At 38.9% G+C, this 19,377-nt stretch overlaps 1 protein-coding gene across 1 annotated transcript in view; it reads right to left on the bottom strand.

The window, feature by feature from the left end:
- clstn2a (calsyntenin 2a) overlaps window positions 1-182 on the bottom strand; it is a 100,309-nt gene extending 100,127 nt beyond the window's left edge. The window contains exon 1 of the mRNA XM_053495610.1: window positions 28-182. Within this exon, the coding sequence (XP_053351585.1) occupies window positions 28-97 (70 nt within the window). The 5' untranslated portion in view covers window positions 98-182. The remainder of the gene's footprint in view (window positions 1-27) is intronic.
- Between the last annotated feature and the right edge of the window lie 19,195 nt (window positions 183-19,377).

Here is a 19,377-nt window from a genome sequence, read left to right on the forward strand (position 1 = left end):
TTTTGCTCTCGTGCTGAGTTTCCCTACCTTTCAAAGCGAGGATGCAGCTCTGGCTGAAAAGCCCCAAAAGCACCAGTGCTATCACGGCCATCTTCATGACGATGAGAGCCAAAATTCACACTTCTCTTCCATGCTCGTTGCTGCTCTGGGTGTGTGCGTGTGTGTGTGTGTGTGTGTGTGTGCGCGTGTAAAGGCGAGTCCCTCCTTCCTACCAGCACAGGCAGAAACGCACGCGGCGGGATGGAGTCAGAGTGAAGTCCCTGCGCACGAGAGTGAAAATCACAAGCAGTGCTGCCTCCTACGTCACATGTGTGTCTGTGATTAGACCTGTGTCTGTGATTTCAATCAGGAACAGCAAGCTTTTTATAAAATACATTGTTTTATATAAAATAATAATAAGAAGAATTAACATACATTGTAGTCCATATACAGTACAATCTAACATTTATACGCATAGACTTATTGCTTTTCACTTATCCTGCTGCTAACTTCAGCCCCTTTCACAGCAGGTTCAAGGTGAGAGTATTGCGCCGCTGTTGCGCTTCAGCGTTCTGTGTGAAAGGAACCAGAGGCAGAATCGGGGGTCATTGTTGTTACACATTTAATCCTTAGAGCATAAGGAGTGTCGATCCAGACGAGACCCCCCTCCTCCCTGCCTTTGTGGAAAGAGGGTCTAATGTGTGATCAGTGTGACACAGTGTTGAAGGGTAAACCACTGGCAGCTCACCTGCAGATGTCTCGGAAAGAGTAGATCTATGTTCAAAAAGGAAAAGTGCATTGTTTCACTAAGTTATGGGTTTAACCACAAAAAACATATAGGTTTTAGCAAGGCATGTCTTTTTCCATCCAGTGTTTTGTGTTTATTGCGCCATTCCATCTAATGTCTTCTTGTGCCAGTCCCAAGTCTGGGTAAATGCAGAGAGTTGTGGCAGGAAGAGCATCCGACATAAAACATTTGCCAAATCAAATAATGCGAATCATTAACAGGACTTCCATACCGGATCAATCGTGGCCCAGGTTAACAACGATCGCCACCGATGCTGTTGACCTACAGGGTGCTGTTGGAAATTGGGCTACTGTTAGTCCAAAAATGAGAGGAGGAAGGTGTGTTTGTAGGCAGAAAGAGAAAAGGAAAGGCACGAGTTTAGGAATGACAATAGGGACTTTAAATGTTGGAACTATGACAGGGAAGGCAAGAGAGTTGGTTGATATGATGCAGAGCAGAAAGGTGGAGATACTACCTGTCCAGGAGGCCATGTAGCTACGCTAGAACTTAGGATCAGGGTTCAAGTTGTTTTACCATGGCGTGAATAGGAAAAGAAATGGAGTAGGAGTTATCATGAAAGAGAAGTTTTGTAAGGAATTTTCTAGAGATGCAGACATCAGATAGGGTGATGAGTCTGAAGCTGGAAATTGATGGTGTGATGTGCAATGTTGTTAAAGTGATGCCCCACAGGTACTGTAGGATGTGAGTTAGAAGAGAAGGAGAATTTCTCTAGTGAGTTAGATAAAGTAATCCAGAGCATCCCCAGAGGTGAGAGAGTGGTGATTGGTGCAGATTTTAATGGACATGTTGTGGAAGGGAAGAGAGGTGATGAAAATGTGATGGGTAGGTTTGGTCTTCAGGACGGGAGCATACTGTAGAAGAACAGATGGTGGTGGACTTTGCAAAGAGGATGGCAATGGCAGTAGTAAATACTTTCTTCCAGAAGAGGCAGGAACATAGGGTGACATACAGTATAAGAGTAGCAAAAGCACTCAGGTGGACTACATCTTGTGCCAATGTTGTGATCTGAAGGAGATCAGTGACTGCAAAGTATTGGTAGGGGAGGGTGTAGCCAGACAACACAGGATGGAGGTGTGTAAAATGGCCCTGGTGATGAAGAAGGTGAAGAGGACAAAGGCAGAACAGAGAAGAAAGTGGTGGAAGTTGAAAAAGGAAGAATGTTGTGCAGTTTTCAGGGCGGAGTTAAGACAGGCTCTGGGTTATCAGGAGGTGCTTCTTGTTGATGGATGACTACAGCTAAGGTGACCAGGAAGACATGTAGGAGGGTACTTGGTGTATCATTAGGTGGGGGAAAAGTGGACAAGGATACTTGCTGGTGGAATAAGTAGGTCCAGGAGTGTGTACAGAGAAAGAGACTAACTAAGATGAAGTGGGACACTGAGAGGACTGAAGAGAGTAGACAGGAGTACAGGGAGATACAGCGTAAGGTGAAGATAGAGGTAGCAAAGCCCAAACAAAGAGCATATGAGGACTTGTATGCTAGGTTGGACAGTAAGGAGGGTGAGTTGGATCTGTACAGGTTGGCGAGGCAGAGAGATAGAGATGGTAAAGATGTGCTGCATCTTAAAGTCATTAAAAATGTACTGACAGGTGCAATGAGGGTGATGGGAAGATGGAAGGAGAACTTTGAAGGTGTTAATGAATGAGGAACATAAAAGAGAACAAAGAGTAGAAGACATGACTGCAGGAAGTAGCAAAAATCAGTAAGATTTTGAGGTGAGGAGGGCGTTAAAGAGGATGAAGAGTGAAAAGGCAGTTGATCCTGATGACATACCTGTGAAGGTATGGAAGTGCTAAGGAGAGGTTGCAGAGTTTCTGACTAGTTTGTTTAACAAGATTTTGGAGAGTGAGAGAATCCCAGAGGAATGGAGGAGAAGTGTATTAGTGCCGATCTTCAAGAACAAGGGGGATGTGCAGAGCTGTGGCAACTACAGATGATAAGCCATACAATGAAGCTTTGGGAAAGAGTAGTGGAAGCTAGGTTAAGGGCAGAGGTGAGCATTTGTGAGCAGCAATATGAATGCAACGAATGCAATATTTGCTTTGAGGATGCTGATGGAGAAGTACAGAGACGGTGACAGGGAGTTGCATTGTGTCTTTGTAGATTAAAAAAAAAAAGGGTATGACAGAGTGCTAAGAGAGGATCTGTGGTATTGTATGAGAAAGTCTGGCATAGAAGTATGTAAGAGTGGTGCAGGACATGTATGAGAGCTGTAATACAGTGGTAAGATGTGCTATAGGTCTGACAGAAGAGTTCAAGGTGGAGGTGGGTCTGCATCAAGGGTCGGCTCTGAGCCCCTTCTTATTTGCTATGGTGATGGACAGGATGACACATGAGGTTAGACAGGAGTCTCCATGGACAATGATGTTTGCAGATGACATTGTGCTTTGAAGCGAGAGCGGGGAACAGGTGGAGGAAAATGGAGAGATGCCGGTATGCTCTAGAAAGCAGAGGGATGAAAGTTGGCTGTAGCAAGACAGAATACATGTGTGTGAATGAGAGGAACCTAAGTAGAAGGGTAAGGCTACAGGAAGCAAGATAAAGAGGGTGCAGGACTTTAAGTACTTAGGGTCAACGGTCCAGAGCAACGTGGAGTGTGGAAAGGAGGTCAAGAGGTGGGTACAGGCAGGTTGGAATGGGTGGACAAAAGCGTCAGGTGTGTTATTTGACAAAAGAGTATCAGCGAGAGCGAAATGAAAGGTGTACAGGACAGTGGTGAGACCAGCGATGCTCCATGGCTTAGAGACAGTGTCACTGAAGAAAAGACAGGAGGCAGAGTTGGATGTAGCAGAGATAAACATGTTTGTCATGTTCTCTTTGGGAGTGACAAGCATAGATAGGATCAAGAATAAGTTCATCAGAGGGACAACCCAAGTTGGAGGTTTTGGAGATAAATTCAGAGAGACCAGATTGAGGTGGTTTGGACATGTTTAGAGGAGAGATTGTGAATATATCAGTAGAAGGATGCTGAGGTTTGAACTGCCAGGCAGGAGGTCTAGAGAAAGACCAAAGAGGACACTTATGGATGCAGTGAGAGAGGACATGAAGTTAGTTGGGGTGAGAGAAGAGGAAGCAGAGGATAGGGTTAGGTGGGGGCAGAAAATCCGTTCCAACAACCCAAAAATGTTACCAATATTACCAATTTCCAGCACTATAATCTATAATTTTTGCATATAAAAACAATTAAAACATTTAAAAAAGTTTCTAGAAATCATTCTAGAAAAGTTCCTCTTGGCCCCGGCTGCTTTAGAAACAAAACTGAAAGTGGCTCCCTTTTCTACCTTACTAACATTCTTGGGACACATGGTGCAATCTTGTATAGGGATTAAATCTTAAAAATAAATAAAAATAAAAATAAAACACAAAAAAATAAATAAACTTAGTTTACTTTAAATAAACTTGCTTTGCTTGGCTTTCCATTGACGGACATGGTATACACAGGACTATACTGTACAGAAATATATCAAAAAGGCTTTGTATGCTGAGGCAAATTTGTTTAAAAACTTTTTAAGTTCTTAAGGTGGTTAGTATGCAGAGGTACCACAGAACTCAAACAAACCTATCTGATACCAACATATATGGCAAAATTAAAGTTGTAGAGATTTCGTCATACAAACTGAACCTCTTAATCTGTATCTACATAATTTCTGATTGGTTAACTGCATGAATGTGTCTAATAAATTGGACAATAAGAGTATGTTGTAGCATTATTGCTTGTGTATTAATTAATTTAATTACAGATTGACCAAAATGTGGAGGCACGGTGGTGTAGTGGTTAGCACTGTCACCTTGCACCTCCAGGGTCCGGGCTTGATTCCCGGCCAGGCTTAATTCCCTTCTCTACGTGCATGGAGTTTGCATGTTTTCCCCGTGCTTGGTGGGTTTCTGCCGGGTACTCCGGTTTCCTCCCACAGTCCAAAGACATGTAGGTTAGGTTGATTGGCGTTCCCAAGTTGCCCGTTGTGTATAAATGAGTGTGTGAGTGTGGGTATGTATGTACTGTATGTATGTATGTGTGCCCTGCGATGGATTGGCACCCTGTCCAGGGTGTACCCCGCCTTGTGCCCTAAGCCTCCTGGGATAGACTCCAGGACTCCTCAGACCTTTTTGAACCCAGTAACCTGCAAAAAGAAACATTTCACTGTGTGGCTCAAGCAGTCAATGATTGTAGAACCTATCTAGCAAATGCTTTCTATGTGTAAATGTTTAGAGATAGAAGCTTTCAAGGACAGGCAGCAATAAGAAATAAATTCTTTTGGTACTAATTTTGAAACCCTGTACAACCTGACAAGATTGAAACACTGGATATAGCCATGTACAAACAAAGCGTGTGAAACAGTCTCATCATTAAGGCTTTGTTTTGTGTATGACAGCAGCTTCATTGTACCAACATACCCTTCTTTAAATATATTGTAATCCTACACATCAACTTGTGGTATAGTGAAGATCCAAACTGCTTCTTCTGCCTATCCCCAGCAGAACTGTAACACCTTCTGATTGCCTGGAAGACATGTCTAACCTGGCAACGCAATGTCTAGCAGGAGTAATGGGAATACTGCAAGGTGAATGCACAATAATGCACTATATACTCATTGATCAATTCTAAGCTCATCAGACTGCTCACCAGGGATTAGAAGTTGCTGGACATCCTGGACCAGAGGGTCTGTTTCCTAATTGAGATTGCCTGAATTAACATGATAGGACTTGCAGTTCTCTGGGAAGATTCTTTGCTTGGGGTGGTGAACTTTTTGCAGACACAGCTGGAGAGAGGTTCCATTCAGTAGGGATTAAAAGAACTCATCAAGGAGTCTAAAAAAGAAACCACCAAAGCCATCTCCAGCATTGCCGAGAAGAGCAACCCATGAGTTGTTCAGCCCCAGGCATCAAAAGGAGCAAGCTTGGGATGTCAGATCTCATGGTTGGACTCTCTGGAGATGTTCTGGACACATCTGTGGTGCAGTGAGCAGCATCTCTTGTATGAGTTTTGAGTGTTCATGTACTGCCTCTCGTTTTACAGTAGATAAGCTTCATAGCAGCTTACCTAGTTTTGGTTACACAGGCAATAAATCACCTACAAGTTAGCATGTTATATTATCTGTTTAAGTTCCACCCAAGAATGCTTTTATAATATGAAATTTTCTGTCTGTGGCACCAAATAATAGCAAAAAGGCATACAATGTGAAACCAGCTTCACGAAAACAAATGCTCTTTGTTGTCAGTAAAGTCATTTAAGGAGATTTCAATTTTATGCAAAATTCACATTTTGATAATTTTAGACAGTCACATGAGAAAAATGAGAAAACAGATTATACAGTACATCTCCTTCTTCTCTTTAAAACGGTGTGTTCTTGCTTCTTACTTTTACCATTCTTAAGATTCATCTTTTAATTTGACATCTTCAATGTTCCTGAAAAGAAAAAAAGGTCATAAGGCTTTTTTAAACTGAAGCGACAGTATATATCGTTTAAGACTGGAGCTTCTGTGCTAAAGATGAGTAGGTCAGTAACTAACCCCTAAGAGCTAAAAAGGTATTGTTACTTCACCTAAAAACAATATAACAGGATGACTCCTGGTTAGAGCTGAACCCTGAGCAAGAAAAAAGATTTAAGATCTTGTTATTTATTTATTTATTTATTTATTTATTTTTTACATATTGTTAAACACTAAAGATGTGAATTACATTTACATTTAGGCATTTGGCACACGCTATTATCTAATGCGACTTACAAAAGTGCTTAAGTTTCCGTCATTGGATAGATTCTTACACTGGGTTACTGGGTTATTAATTAGGAACTCGGAAATATACACAAAATAAAAAAAGTTGCAAATGAAAAACAAGATCAATCATTCCAGAATCCAGAATGCAAGATATGAGTTGTATTTCTGCTGGAAAAGTAACAGACACATTTTGGAGTCTAATATTAAGTTGCTTAAAAAGGAATAAAATTGGTGAGTTTTAACTAAAACCATTGTTGTTTAATTTGCCTACCTCATTTAGTAAATGCAAATAATAGATAACTCATAGCTGAGCTCCTGTTATTGTTTGCATGAAATATCACAATGTTGGGGGGTAAAAAATTATGTAAATAACTGTAACCTTGGCAGATGGACTGGTTTAGGTATTTCAGAAATCTCCTGCGAAATTCAAATACATCAAAAATATTAAAGTGAGTGATAATTCTGTAGCTTGTTTGATCAGTTGAAACTCAAATAAACACTTTTTTACAACTGTGTTGAACAGAAAAGCATCTCAGAATGCACAGCATGTCTAAGCTTCAGGAGGATGCTCTACAACAATATTAGACCACATCAGGTTCCTCACCTGTCAGTCAGTCTGGAAATAACCTAAAGCTACAGTAGGCGCAGTTTCTCCCACATAGTACATGTATATCTTTATCTGTGAGAAAGAGCTTCCGTATCTTATGCACTCATTTTAAAATTCTTTTTTTTTGATATTTAATGCCTTAGATAACTTTCCTTCAGTGGATCTGACTGAACTGATCACTCCGTATGCCCTGCTTGATCATTCTGATCTGGGTGCTAGAGCATTCTGTAGGGCAGCGCCAAGGCTCGGCAACGAACTCCTGAGTTTAAAGCAGCTACCAAGACTCATCTTTTTAACTTAGTGTTTAAATTTTAATGTCTGTTTTATATAACTTTTTTTTTTCTTATATTAGTGATTTAATTTCCAAATATTGATTACTGATTGACATTTTATTTTATTTTACATTATATTTAATCTTGCAGATCTTAATTGTTTACTATTTTACAGTATATTAATTATATTATTCTTTATTCTTTATTTAATGCTTTTCAGTTTTCTTACCTTTTATGTCCAGTGTAAGGTGTCCGTGGGTACTTGAAAGGTGTTTATACATTAAATGTATTATTATTATTATTATTATTATTCACCAAAAACTGGACATGTGAAAAAAAAATATATATATATATATATATATATATATATATATATATATATATATATATATATATATATATATATATAATTATTATTTTTTTTTTTTATTCAGTCCCCACAGTGGCCATTTAAAGTGAATACTAACTGTTGGCTGCAAATATTTACTGCTACTTTACATAATAAAACTAATACAAACACCCTTTTCCTTTCATTAACCTTCTCCACATACTATAACTCACCATTTCTTACTACACGTCATTTCTCCCTCCATTGTTTTACGGTCATTTGTGCTATTGTATGCCCTTGAGAGAGATCAGTATGTGTGTACAGACAGGAAGGAAGGGAGGAGGGAGGGAGGAGGGGAGGTTTGATCAGATGTTTGCGTCATGGCTAATAAATAATAAAGCAGAGTGAATTAAATACACATTAGAATGATTTATTTTAATTTATTTCCCATCAGCATATACTGTAGCACTCCTGGCCCATAGTGACCTTGTTTGAGATCAGCCCCAGACTGATCTGATGTGAGTGTGTGCTCGTTCATGTGTGCTAGAATTGGTTGCTGATGGCTCACTATAATTGCGATGTACACCTGAGACATGAAAACATATGGTACTTGCGCACACACACACACACACACACACACACACACACACACACATATGCATGCACACCCACGAAAGCCAATGGCATTAACTCTATTTAAGCTTTAAATATTTTTATAATCATAATATTAAAATATGTTTTTTTCTTTTTTATGCGATTTTTACTCATGTTGCTAATTATTTAATAGTTCCCACCAAATTCAACTTTAACTTTTTTAACTTTAACTTTACTACAACTATACAGTATATATAATTATATATATTTAAATTTAATTTTAATTTAATTTATATATATAATTATACGTATACATATACACTACCGTTTAAAAGTTCACTGGGGTCACTTTCCAACTCCATGATCGTTCCTGATTTTTATTTCTTTCTACATTGTAAAGGATCTCAAGTAATCTCTATCACTTAACAAATACAAAGTAATTTGCAAGTGATCCCAAACTTTTGAACGATAGTATATATAAACACTACCGTTGAAAAATTTGGGGTCACTTGCAAATTTCTTTGTTCACTAAACACAAACCAACATACTGTATATATAAATGCTGTCAGGGTTTGTAGGTCAAATTAGCCATAAACAAAACAACAGTGATGTTTCAGAGGCAATTTGGAACAAATTAGAAGCAATTACAAAATAGACAAGGTTTTGTTTAGGATGACATAATGTTATTAGATGTTATTAATGTTATTAGATGTGTTGCTGCAAGTGCTTCTGTGACTGGTTTTGAATGTGAGTTTTGGCAGGCAGCTACTCTCTCTTCAGCACTGCAGAACATACAGACCTACTTTCAGTCATACTGCAACCGAGTTAGTGTAATTACGTCTTTTTAAAACACCTGTGATGCAAACTGAGGCATAAAGTTAAACATCACAGTGCTGTTATGCTCGATATCACCTATCCTGGAATAACTCTCGTCAATTCAGATTAATTAGTCAAAACTGTTGTGTAATATATAATATCTTTTAAGAGATGTTAACCTTTGAGCAATACATTTTTTGACAAGGAGCTTACTATTGTACACATTACATACATAATGCAATAAAAAAGCCTCAGCTCGACTTCTTCATCTCATTTGATGTATTTTTCATTGAATATTTGTTGTGCTGTTCCGCTTGATGTCTATTTATTTATATCAATTGCTGCATTAATTATAATAACGATTGTAATTCTCACTGTTACAGATGAGCAGTACATCGCTTTATTCATAACCACATACCCTCCTTGTACTGAATAATAATTGAAGATAAATAGCTTAATATTAGGTTGGGATATTAAGCAGTTAAATTCTGCTCATAATAGTGCCACACTGTAGCAGGATTTTTCTTCTCAACGATTTCCATAAAAAATTTTTTGCAATATCTAATATGTGATTCTACGAGCGTTTAAAAAAGCGCTCGTGCTGGAGCTGATTATTGGGAAAGGCATCATTTTAATGAAAGTGCTTTATCGGCACTTTTTTTTTTGTTGTGCCAGAACCATTAGCGAGAAAAGCTGTGAACAGATTTCAGACTAAAAAACATCACTCACTCCATCAGGCTCTCCTATTTATTTATTGACTTCTTTATTAACTTTTATATGTATGCCTTGCTCTGTGGACCGGTGTGGGTTGTAGACAGGAGGCTAGTGTTTTTTAATTTGATAGTAAGTGACATTTGCTAATTCCTCTTCACCCTTTGATGCAGGCAATTACACACTTATAAAAACCTACGGAGAGAAACCATGTAATTATTGTAATAAGTGAGAGCATGTCAGGCAGGAGCTCCTCTTCAGTGGAAGAGCCTAAGTTGAAGTGGAAGGCTTGGACAGGACACATGAGATTAAATTATTTATTTCTCTGCCTACAGCTACTGTTTCATTTGTGCCTACTCTAGGCTTACGTTATGTATACAAGAAAGAACTAATGCTTTTATAGGAAGAACAGGGAGGTAATGATCAGACCGTGTGTGGCAGGAAATCTATATTAAACTGACATCTTTCTTCCTTTCTCTAACATTGTAGAGCAGGACAGGTTTTGGAAGTCTTGTTCCATCTCGATGCTCTAATCTCCAGTTTTATTAGGTTTAACCATTAAGGTGCACTTAACGTTTTAGCCTTGCAGGCAAGCGTACTGGATGCTTTTCACAAAGACAATCTTGGGAGAGAAACCATATTACGAATGAAAGCTTTTTTTTTTGCTTCTAAACAATTGAGGTGCACATCTCACCAGAAAGGTGAGAACCAGGATTGAACCAAGATTCTGAAGGATGCAACAAAACAATTCCTCAGGTGGCAGTTTTTTACTTCATTGTAAGTCTGAGTGATTATGCAATGTTTTTTTTTTCATTAACTCATACTACCAGGATCATCCTTTAAAAATTTTATTCTGGAATATGCACATTGTTTTCCCCATGCTTGGTGCGTTTCCTCTGGGTATTCTGGTTTCCTCCCACAGTCCAATGACATGCAGATCAGGCTAATTGGCGGTTTTAAATTGTAACTGTAGTGTGTGAATGCATGTGTGATTTTTACCCGTAGGTCCTAGACCACGGTCATAAAAATTGGAATAAATACGGTCACCATTGGCCTCCAAGGTCCCTAGTTGGACTACAGCGGTTCCCAGATGGATGGATGGATGGAATATGCCCATGCCATCAGCAAAGAAAATCTAAATAGATGTGATAAACTGGTCATTCAGTACATTCAGGTCATCAGCTGGTTTAATTTTATTGCCACATAATGTTACTTGGCCTAGACCTGAGTATCAAATTAAAATTAAAATTTTATTTGTCACATACACAGTCATACACAGTACGATATGCAGTGAAATGCTTAGACAACTGCTCATGATCTAAGAATAAAAGAATATGAATAAGAATAGGAAACAAATATGGAAATTAAAATAAAGGGTAAGTTTAGGGAAGAAAAAAATAAAAATATACAAATGAAAGTTAAAAATAAAATAACTGTACACAAAAATACACAATATAGAACATAAATGGAGAATATATGAAAAAATTTAAAACAATAAGAGCAGCCGAATAAATGGTAATAAAAGAATGGTTATGTCCATGGTTGTGCAATCCACATATTAAAAGTGACTTATGCAGTGCAAATATTAAAGTGAATAAAGTGATTTATTTAAAGTGACTTGTGATGGAGTGATTTAATGACCACGAAGTGTAGTTGTGCAGTGGCCACTAGTGTAAACGAATGTCCAGAATGTCCAGTGTGTGTGTAAAAACTATATGCGTGGGTCAGTACTGTGTGGTGGTGTGATTGAGAGACCGTATTGCCTGCGGGATGAAGCTCCTCCTCAGGCGCTCTGTGTTGGCCTTCAGGGAGCAGAATCGCTTTCCTGACCTCAACAGAGAGAACAGTCCATTGTTGGGATGGCTAAGGTCCTTCACGATCTTCTTGGCCTTGGTCCAGCACTGCCTGCTGTAGATTGAGTGCAGGTCAGGGAGTTCTATGCGGATGGTGCGCTTAGCTGATCGCACAACCCTCTGTAGAGCTCGTCTGTCCTGCATGGTGCTGTTCCCGAACCAGGTTGAGATGTTTTTCATCAGGATGCTCTCTATGGTGCAGGAGTAAAAGTTCCTGAGCACCTTGGAGGGCAGTCGGAAGTCTCTCAAGCGTCTGAGGTGGTAGAGACGCTGTCTGGCCTTTTTCATTACGGTGTTGATGTGACAGGACCATGACAGGTCTGTCCACTCTCTTCACTGGGCTCTCGTTGATGACGAGGGTCTGGTAGTTCCTCTCCTGCTTGGTGCTGAAGTCCACTATCAACTCCTTTGTCTTACTGACGTTTAGAAGGAGGTTGTTTCTCTGGCACCAATTCTCCAGATTCCTAATGTCCTTCAGGTAGGCCGTCTTATTGTTATCAGAGTTCAGGCCCACCACGACAGTGTCGTCAGCAAACTTAATGATGGTGGTGGAGCTGGTAGTGGTCACACAGTCATATGTGTACAAAGAGTACAGCAGGGGGCTCAGAACACAACCCTGGGTGCTCCAGTGCTGAGAGTGATGGAGGCTGAGACGTGTCCGCCCATCCTTACTGCCTGTGGTCTGCCAGTTAGGAAGTTGGAGATCCACTGACACATAGATAAGCTGAGTCCCAGGTGCTCCAGCTTGGTGGTGAATGTGGAGGGAATTATGGTATTTAATGCAGAGTTGTAGTCGATGAAGAGCATTTTAACATAATTCCCCCTTCTAGTGTCCAAGTAAGTAAGTGATGTGTGGAGGAGATGAGAAATGGCATCGTCTGTGGAACGATTTGGACGGTAAGCGAACTGTAGTGAGTCCAGTGTGTCGGGTAGTAAAGAAATGATGAAGTCTTTGACCAGGCGTTCAAAGCACTTCATCACTACTGAGGTGAGGGCTACAGGGCGATAGTCATTGAGAGAAGCAGGATGAGGTTTCTTTGGGACAGGAACAATGATGGACTCTTTGAAGCATGTGGGGATCACCGACTGGGATAAAGAGATGTTGAATATCTCAGTGAACACAGGTGCTAGCTGGTCTGCGCAGGCTCTGAGAATACAGCCTGAGATGCCGTCTGGTCCTGCTGCTTTCCTGGTGTTCAATCTCTTGAAGGCTCTCCTTACGTCATGCTCGGTGATGATGAACGCATTTCCGGTGCTGGCAGTGTCTTCCTGTCTGCAGCCGTTAGCGCCGCTAGCATTACCATTGCTAGCATCTTTAGCTGCAGCCTCGAAGCGAGCATAGAAGGTGTTCAGCTCGTCCGCCAGAGTAGCGTCCGCGTTCGTCATACCGGTTGTTGGTGTTTTATAGTCTGTTATTGTCCTTAATCCCTGCCACAGGCTCCTAGAGTCACTCTGTTGGAGTTGTGACTCTAGTTTTCTCCCGTAGCGCTGCTTCGCCTCTTTCACCGCTTTCCGGACGTTGTATGATGCAGCCTTGTATGGTTCCATGTCCCCCGATGCGAGTCTCGTGTTGTAGGCAGCAGTGCGAGGTCTCAGAGCGTCGCGGATGGTTTTATCCACCCATGGCTTTTGGTTGGGAAACGTTTTAATAGTCTTTTTCTCCACGGTATCGTCCGCTAGTTTCCCAATGAATCCCACAACCGCTTACCGTGTGCGGTGTGCACGGGCTCTCAGCCTGTTCCTAACGCCGGCTCGTTTCCCTCGTGGCCGCCGCTTCGCGTTGCGTCCTTTGTTGTCCCTCAGGATCTCACTCGGCCAACTCGGATCCGGAGTTAAAAACGTCGAATTGTGAGTACATTGTATACCAATAGAAGCAAGAGTGTCTCTATCATAACTAATCTACTCCATGGTGGTAATTTTGCCGGTTTTAAAACGCTGTAAACTAACTTAAAAAACAAAAACAAAGAAAAGGTGGTCAGAGCAGTCGTCACGGCAGCCGACCTCACCGGCGCCATCTTGGATTCCCCCAAGTAATTAAAGCAACCCCAGATCATAATACTGCCTCTGGAGGCTCGCCATTATGAATGATAGGTATGCCGCTGCATGGGCTTCCTTTTCTACCCTGAAATGCCAATGGCTCACCCTTTTCTGTTGGACCAAAAGTCTATTTTGTATGCTCCCCAGAAAACTGAAACTGATTAGCCTCACTAACAAGTGATTTTCTAATGGCCACACAGCTGTTTTATCCTAAATCTTTTAAGTTCTCATCACATTTTGCATGTTCAAAAGCCTAAATGTCAGAAAGGGGTGATTGCAGTAAGAAATTAAGTATGCTTATGTATGCATATATACTGTACTGTATATTCTCAGTTATACTGATAACATTCTGTCAAGACTGTATCACTCAAGAATAATTTGGGCACTGCTATGGTATATCACAAAAGAATGTTTATATAATTACTTTGAGTGCTATAATCAGTTTGTCTGGTTTGATTGTAATCAAACGTAATGTGATCAAGAGCAGTTTTTTATGTCATTGTCTGGAGCATGGCAAGCATGGTTTTATCATTAAGGAGCACTTTATTCTTTCAGTAACTGTGTATATCCAAAAAACTTATTACCTTTTAGTCAGTCGATTTTTTTTTTTTTTTAATGAAGATCAGCCTGGATTCACAACATATAGTATATTTTCTCTTGATTATACATTCAGAGGAAATATTTATCCATATTTAATTTATAAATATAACCATCCACATTAGTAAGGAAGTAAAAGAGAATGCATGCTGGCTCAATTGCTACAAGGCTTATTGTGTATCTCTTACAAGCCTTATGAAATGCAAAACTTCACTTTTATATGCATGGAGAAGTCAACATTAACAATAAAGTGATGTTAACAGTGTACTGTATTTAACTGCCCTTAGATGAAGCAACACAAATAAGGAAACACAGCCTTTATATCTCAGGCCAGGACTTGGTAATTTGCTATTTTAACCAGTGCTGTTTCTGTAGTATGATGTGACCTAGACCAGGGTAAAAAGATTCCATCTATGATATCTATGCAAGTACATCCCTAGGTGCTAAACTACTGTACAATGATTTGGTTTGACATTATCCAAAAGTTTAAACACATACAAGGGTAAAAAAGGATGTTCTGTTAATATCTGCAGTTTAAAAGATTAGTTATATTGCAGCACTGTGATAGACATTGTCTTTGCTAATGTGCATACCGCTACAATGTTATCTTCAGTTACATTAAACATAAGCATATATGTCCTTCAGAAACCTGTGCTTGCCCAACACATTAAGTTTACCCTCAATATTAATAGACAGCTGCTGTGGCCATAATCTCTAACCAATTTTCCAACTCTTCTTTAAACAAAGAACTTTTAACAGGCTTCTCGGTGGGAGCTTCAATTAAGAGACAGGCCTGTTTGACATTGAAGAGGAATGCTCTCTTGTGAAAGCATTAGTGCTGCAGCCATGTCATCAATTTGTCATTTATTCACCCTACTGTGAGGGCTCAACTGCCAAAGTTTGGGCGCATTCAAACTGTAATAATTAAAAATCAGCTTTAAAAACAATGGAAATGAATGTGGTGTGCAGCATCCATAATATCTCAATGTCAATATCACAATTCATCTTATGTCTCTACAAGTAGTGGTTATGGATTTTTTTTTTACTTATTTCTGTAAATACATCATTTCATATCTGCATAAGGGTACAAAAAGCAGAATGTATAAAAAAAATAAAAAAATAAAAAAAAAAAAATAAAATAATAATAATAATAATAATAATAAAAATTTATGCACTGAAGGACATCTCTTGTGGGAAGTCATAAAGGTAGTTTTATGCTGCTCGAGAATAACTATTTAAAGGCATCCTACCAGTAAGTAATGTAAGTCAATAAATTTCTTTTCTAAAAAATTAATTAACATATGACGTTCGCTTAAGCTCAAAGAAAATAACTCTATTGAGCTGATGTTTCTACACACAGTGATTATGGAGATATTGGCATATTCTATTATCTACATTTGGTGCATATGTGGATAAGACAATAACAAACCTAGTTATCTACACCAATCACCAACCGCGGTAAAACATCTAAATGGTGCAAACATTTTAAAGCAGGTTGTATGTTCATGAATGACAATCCCGCTTGAGTTGGTTTAGCACCCACTGCAGTCATTCCAGTGAACATTCAGGAAGTGGAACGCCTGATCCTTGGAAATCAACAATTCTGTTGAAATTGTACACATAATCACTCACCAACATCACTTGCACATTACAGAAACTCCACTGGGAGTTATTGCCACATCCCCGTACAGTTCTGACCTTGCTCAGTCATTTCCACATGTTTAGGCCATTAAAGGAGTTCCTAGGAGGCCAGTGTTTCAGGCATGAAACAGACAGTCTGATCATGTCTCTACTGGACTGAGAAAACGTTTTACAGTACATTGATGAGATCCAAGCACTAAGGACACACTGGGATATGTGCATTAGTGTGACAGGGGGTTATATTGAAAAATAAACAAAGGTTTTGCTCTCATAACTGTTCTGTTATTCTGCACAATCAATTGTCCCGGTTTGATGTGAATGCCCCACGTAGATTTAAAAATAAATTTTATTTTAGTAAAATTACACTAAATTAATCTTTATTTTATTAATTCTCTTAACACAGAACACTGATTAATATCAAGTGAATTTCATGGATTCAATAAATTAAGATGTGGAAAAAAAAAAAAAAGCAACGTCAGTGAATTTTTGAGGTGCCTTCTCACCTATTAATCTGCTTAAAATTAGCGTGAAACTGATTACTTGGTTTGATTGTTTTCTCACTGCACTTATTTAAGCAAATCACACAGCTGTAAAACGTTATCTGGGACTGAAAGTGCATGTACAGATCCTCTTTGTACAAGTTAAAATAAACATACCAATGTCAAAAACATCTATAAATCATAAAAAATAAATAAATTATAAATAACCTGAACATGGAGCCTTGTCAGATATTCATAGAAATTAATTTAAACTTCATCCATTTAATATTCATCCACCAATTATTTTAACTTTTATTTAAAGTTTTATTTTTCTCATACACAAGCATATACACGTGACCAGTACATAAAATTAAGTTACACTGGGGGAAAAAAATAGAGTAAAAGTTAAATTTAAACCAAGGATAAGAAAAGAAAAAAATGTACAATGTAAAATAAAATACTTAGGACAAGTATGATTGTTTTTGCATGAAATGCACATATGTCATATATAATTAATGTATTTTTGCATGTATGACCTGTGGTATATATATATATATATATATATATATATATATATATATATATATATATATTTAGCCGCTTTCAAAAAAGAATTTATATATACATGCCATGTTTGGTTCAGAATTGGATCATTTTCTCTTTGCAATCAAACATTGCTAGAGTTTGACTGAAATCTTTAAACCAGCTGGATCAGTTATTTTGATTCACATTGCTGTGTTCTCACCTGCACAAACAAATCGCACCTACATGGAAAGGGAACTAAGGTGCGATTCAAGAGGATGAAATTCTGCGCATGTAAAGGCACCCTTAATTATCATGCAGTTTGACCATAAATATTATCAAGAAGAAGATTTTTTTTATCACACTAAAGATAAAAGAAAAAAAAATTAGAAATAAACATCCCAATAAGACAGTGAACATTTCAATGATTCTGATTTCTCAAAAAAAAAAAAAAGTCTGTAAACATTAAAAATAGACACATCTGTTGCCTGGTAAAATGTTCTTCCTTGACAAACTCACACTAAAGCCAGCTGCATTACTTATTAATAACGTGTATTAAAAAAATCTATTAGCACCCCTGAAATTAAATAAATTTTCCCCATTCAAAAACCCAATGTCACCATGAAGGCCCCCAAACCTCACTCTTGCAAGAGAAACACTGGCACTAAAAGATCTACCCAGATTGATTTAGTCTGGTCTTAGACAGAGAGGCCATCTCTCTTTTCTCTTGTGCCTCTCTCGAGCGACTGCTGAAAGCACAGGAAATGTGATTAGATGAGCATCCACTTAACAGCATTAATGTAGTTTCATCGACCGTTCCGGGCTCTCAATGGTTTATTGAGGAAATGACGCCTGATGGTTAAATATAAGCACTTGGCTTGAGTGTTTGTTTGGCACTGCCAAGGATTATGGGGATCAATACGACTTGATAATGATATCGAATAGTATTATCAGGTAGCTTTTTAGCAGATTTACCAAAATGTAACAGGGAGTAATTATAAAAGACACTTTCAAGAAAAATACCAGATGTGAACAACTGCTGCTCTTCTTGGCTGTTCGGTGTAGATCGGATCATCTGAGATAGATGTTAATGTCAAGTCTGAATGCCAGGGCCTTCATGTTTCCCTAAGAGAGAGCAAGATCATGCCAGAATGCGAAAACCAAGCAAGTCAAACAAGCAGAGGAATAAAGGACGAGATTTACTATGTTGGCATTTTCTCGGAAGGTGCGGCGTTACCCCCAGTGATATATTTCTTCAGAAGCTGCATAATTCAGGCTTTTGTTCTGTGGCCGAGGGGGGGTAAAACGTGATGTTTCTGTTTTATTTTCCTAGTGTTGTTGAATCAGTAGAATACTGTAGCAAAAAAAAAAGAATTTACAATGTCACGTGTTTATATTATCCTCATTGCATTTTGCCAATGTGTGTCCTTAAAAGAAGCATGTCTTCCTTTTAAGTTTTCATGTTATCCCCTTCTGTAAACAAATCTTAATCAGTTGTCCGCCATGGATCGCTAGCTTGGTAAGATAGCTCACAGTAAGTGGTAAAGAAGCCAACTTTGGTGGGAAGTGGCATAGGAAAGGTGGTGAATAAAGGAAAGAGTTGCATAAGGAAAGATGTGCTGGGCTGTGCCACTTAAGTTATTTTGCCAGATGGCTAAATAGCACCGTTTTCTCTCTGGGGTCAGCTCTGATTATTTTGCACACAAACAACAGTTGTCCACTCTATTTAGAATAAACACACACAAGCCCAGTCTGCACATAAAAATCGGCTGGATTGTGGTAATAGTGTGTTCGCAAGTGTGGATTTAAGCCTGTCTTGTGGATTTTAGTCTCCTTTAAAGTTTCTTCAGACATAATAGACAATCAACTCTGATTTTCCTGACTACATCCTGAGAACAATCCCTCTGTCACTAACTATACTGGCCACTAACGTGCTTTTTCAGTGCTTCGTCATTTTAAGACTGAAATACTGCAACTCCCTGCTTTCAGCTCTGCCTTTCAGTGCCATTAAACCTCTGCAACTAATTCAGAATGCAGCTGTAAGACCTGTTTTCAACCTTCCTAAGTTCTCCCATAACATCCCATAGCTACATTTAGCCTAGCACTGGTTGACTGGTCCCACTGTCTCTCATTGTACCAGGAAGGCATGCATCAAGACTCTTCTGTGTTTGAGCATCTAGGTGGTGGCATTTCCCCTAGATGTCATACAAAGTCTTCAAATGATAACTGAATAGCTACACCAACATCAGAAGATTAAAACCATTGGATAGTTCAGTTAATGTGGTGGAAGCAGGAAAAATTGAGATGGCTAGACGACTTGAATGAGTCTTTTCATACCTGAACTTTTTTCCAAAATGTCCAGTCTTGTGGGGTGTTCTTGGTACTGTATGCAGTCGTCCGTACTTAACAAATGT

This window comes from Clarias gariepinus, chromosome 1 (genome assembly GCF_024256425.1).
Source record: "Clarias gariepinus isolate MV-2021 ecotype Netherlands chromosome 1, CGAR_prim_01v2, whole genome shotgun sequence".
In the NCBI taxonomy this organism is placed as follows: domain Eukaryota; kingdom Metazoa; phylum Chordata; class Actinopteri; order Siluriformes; family Clariidae; genus Clarias; species Clarias gariepinus.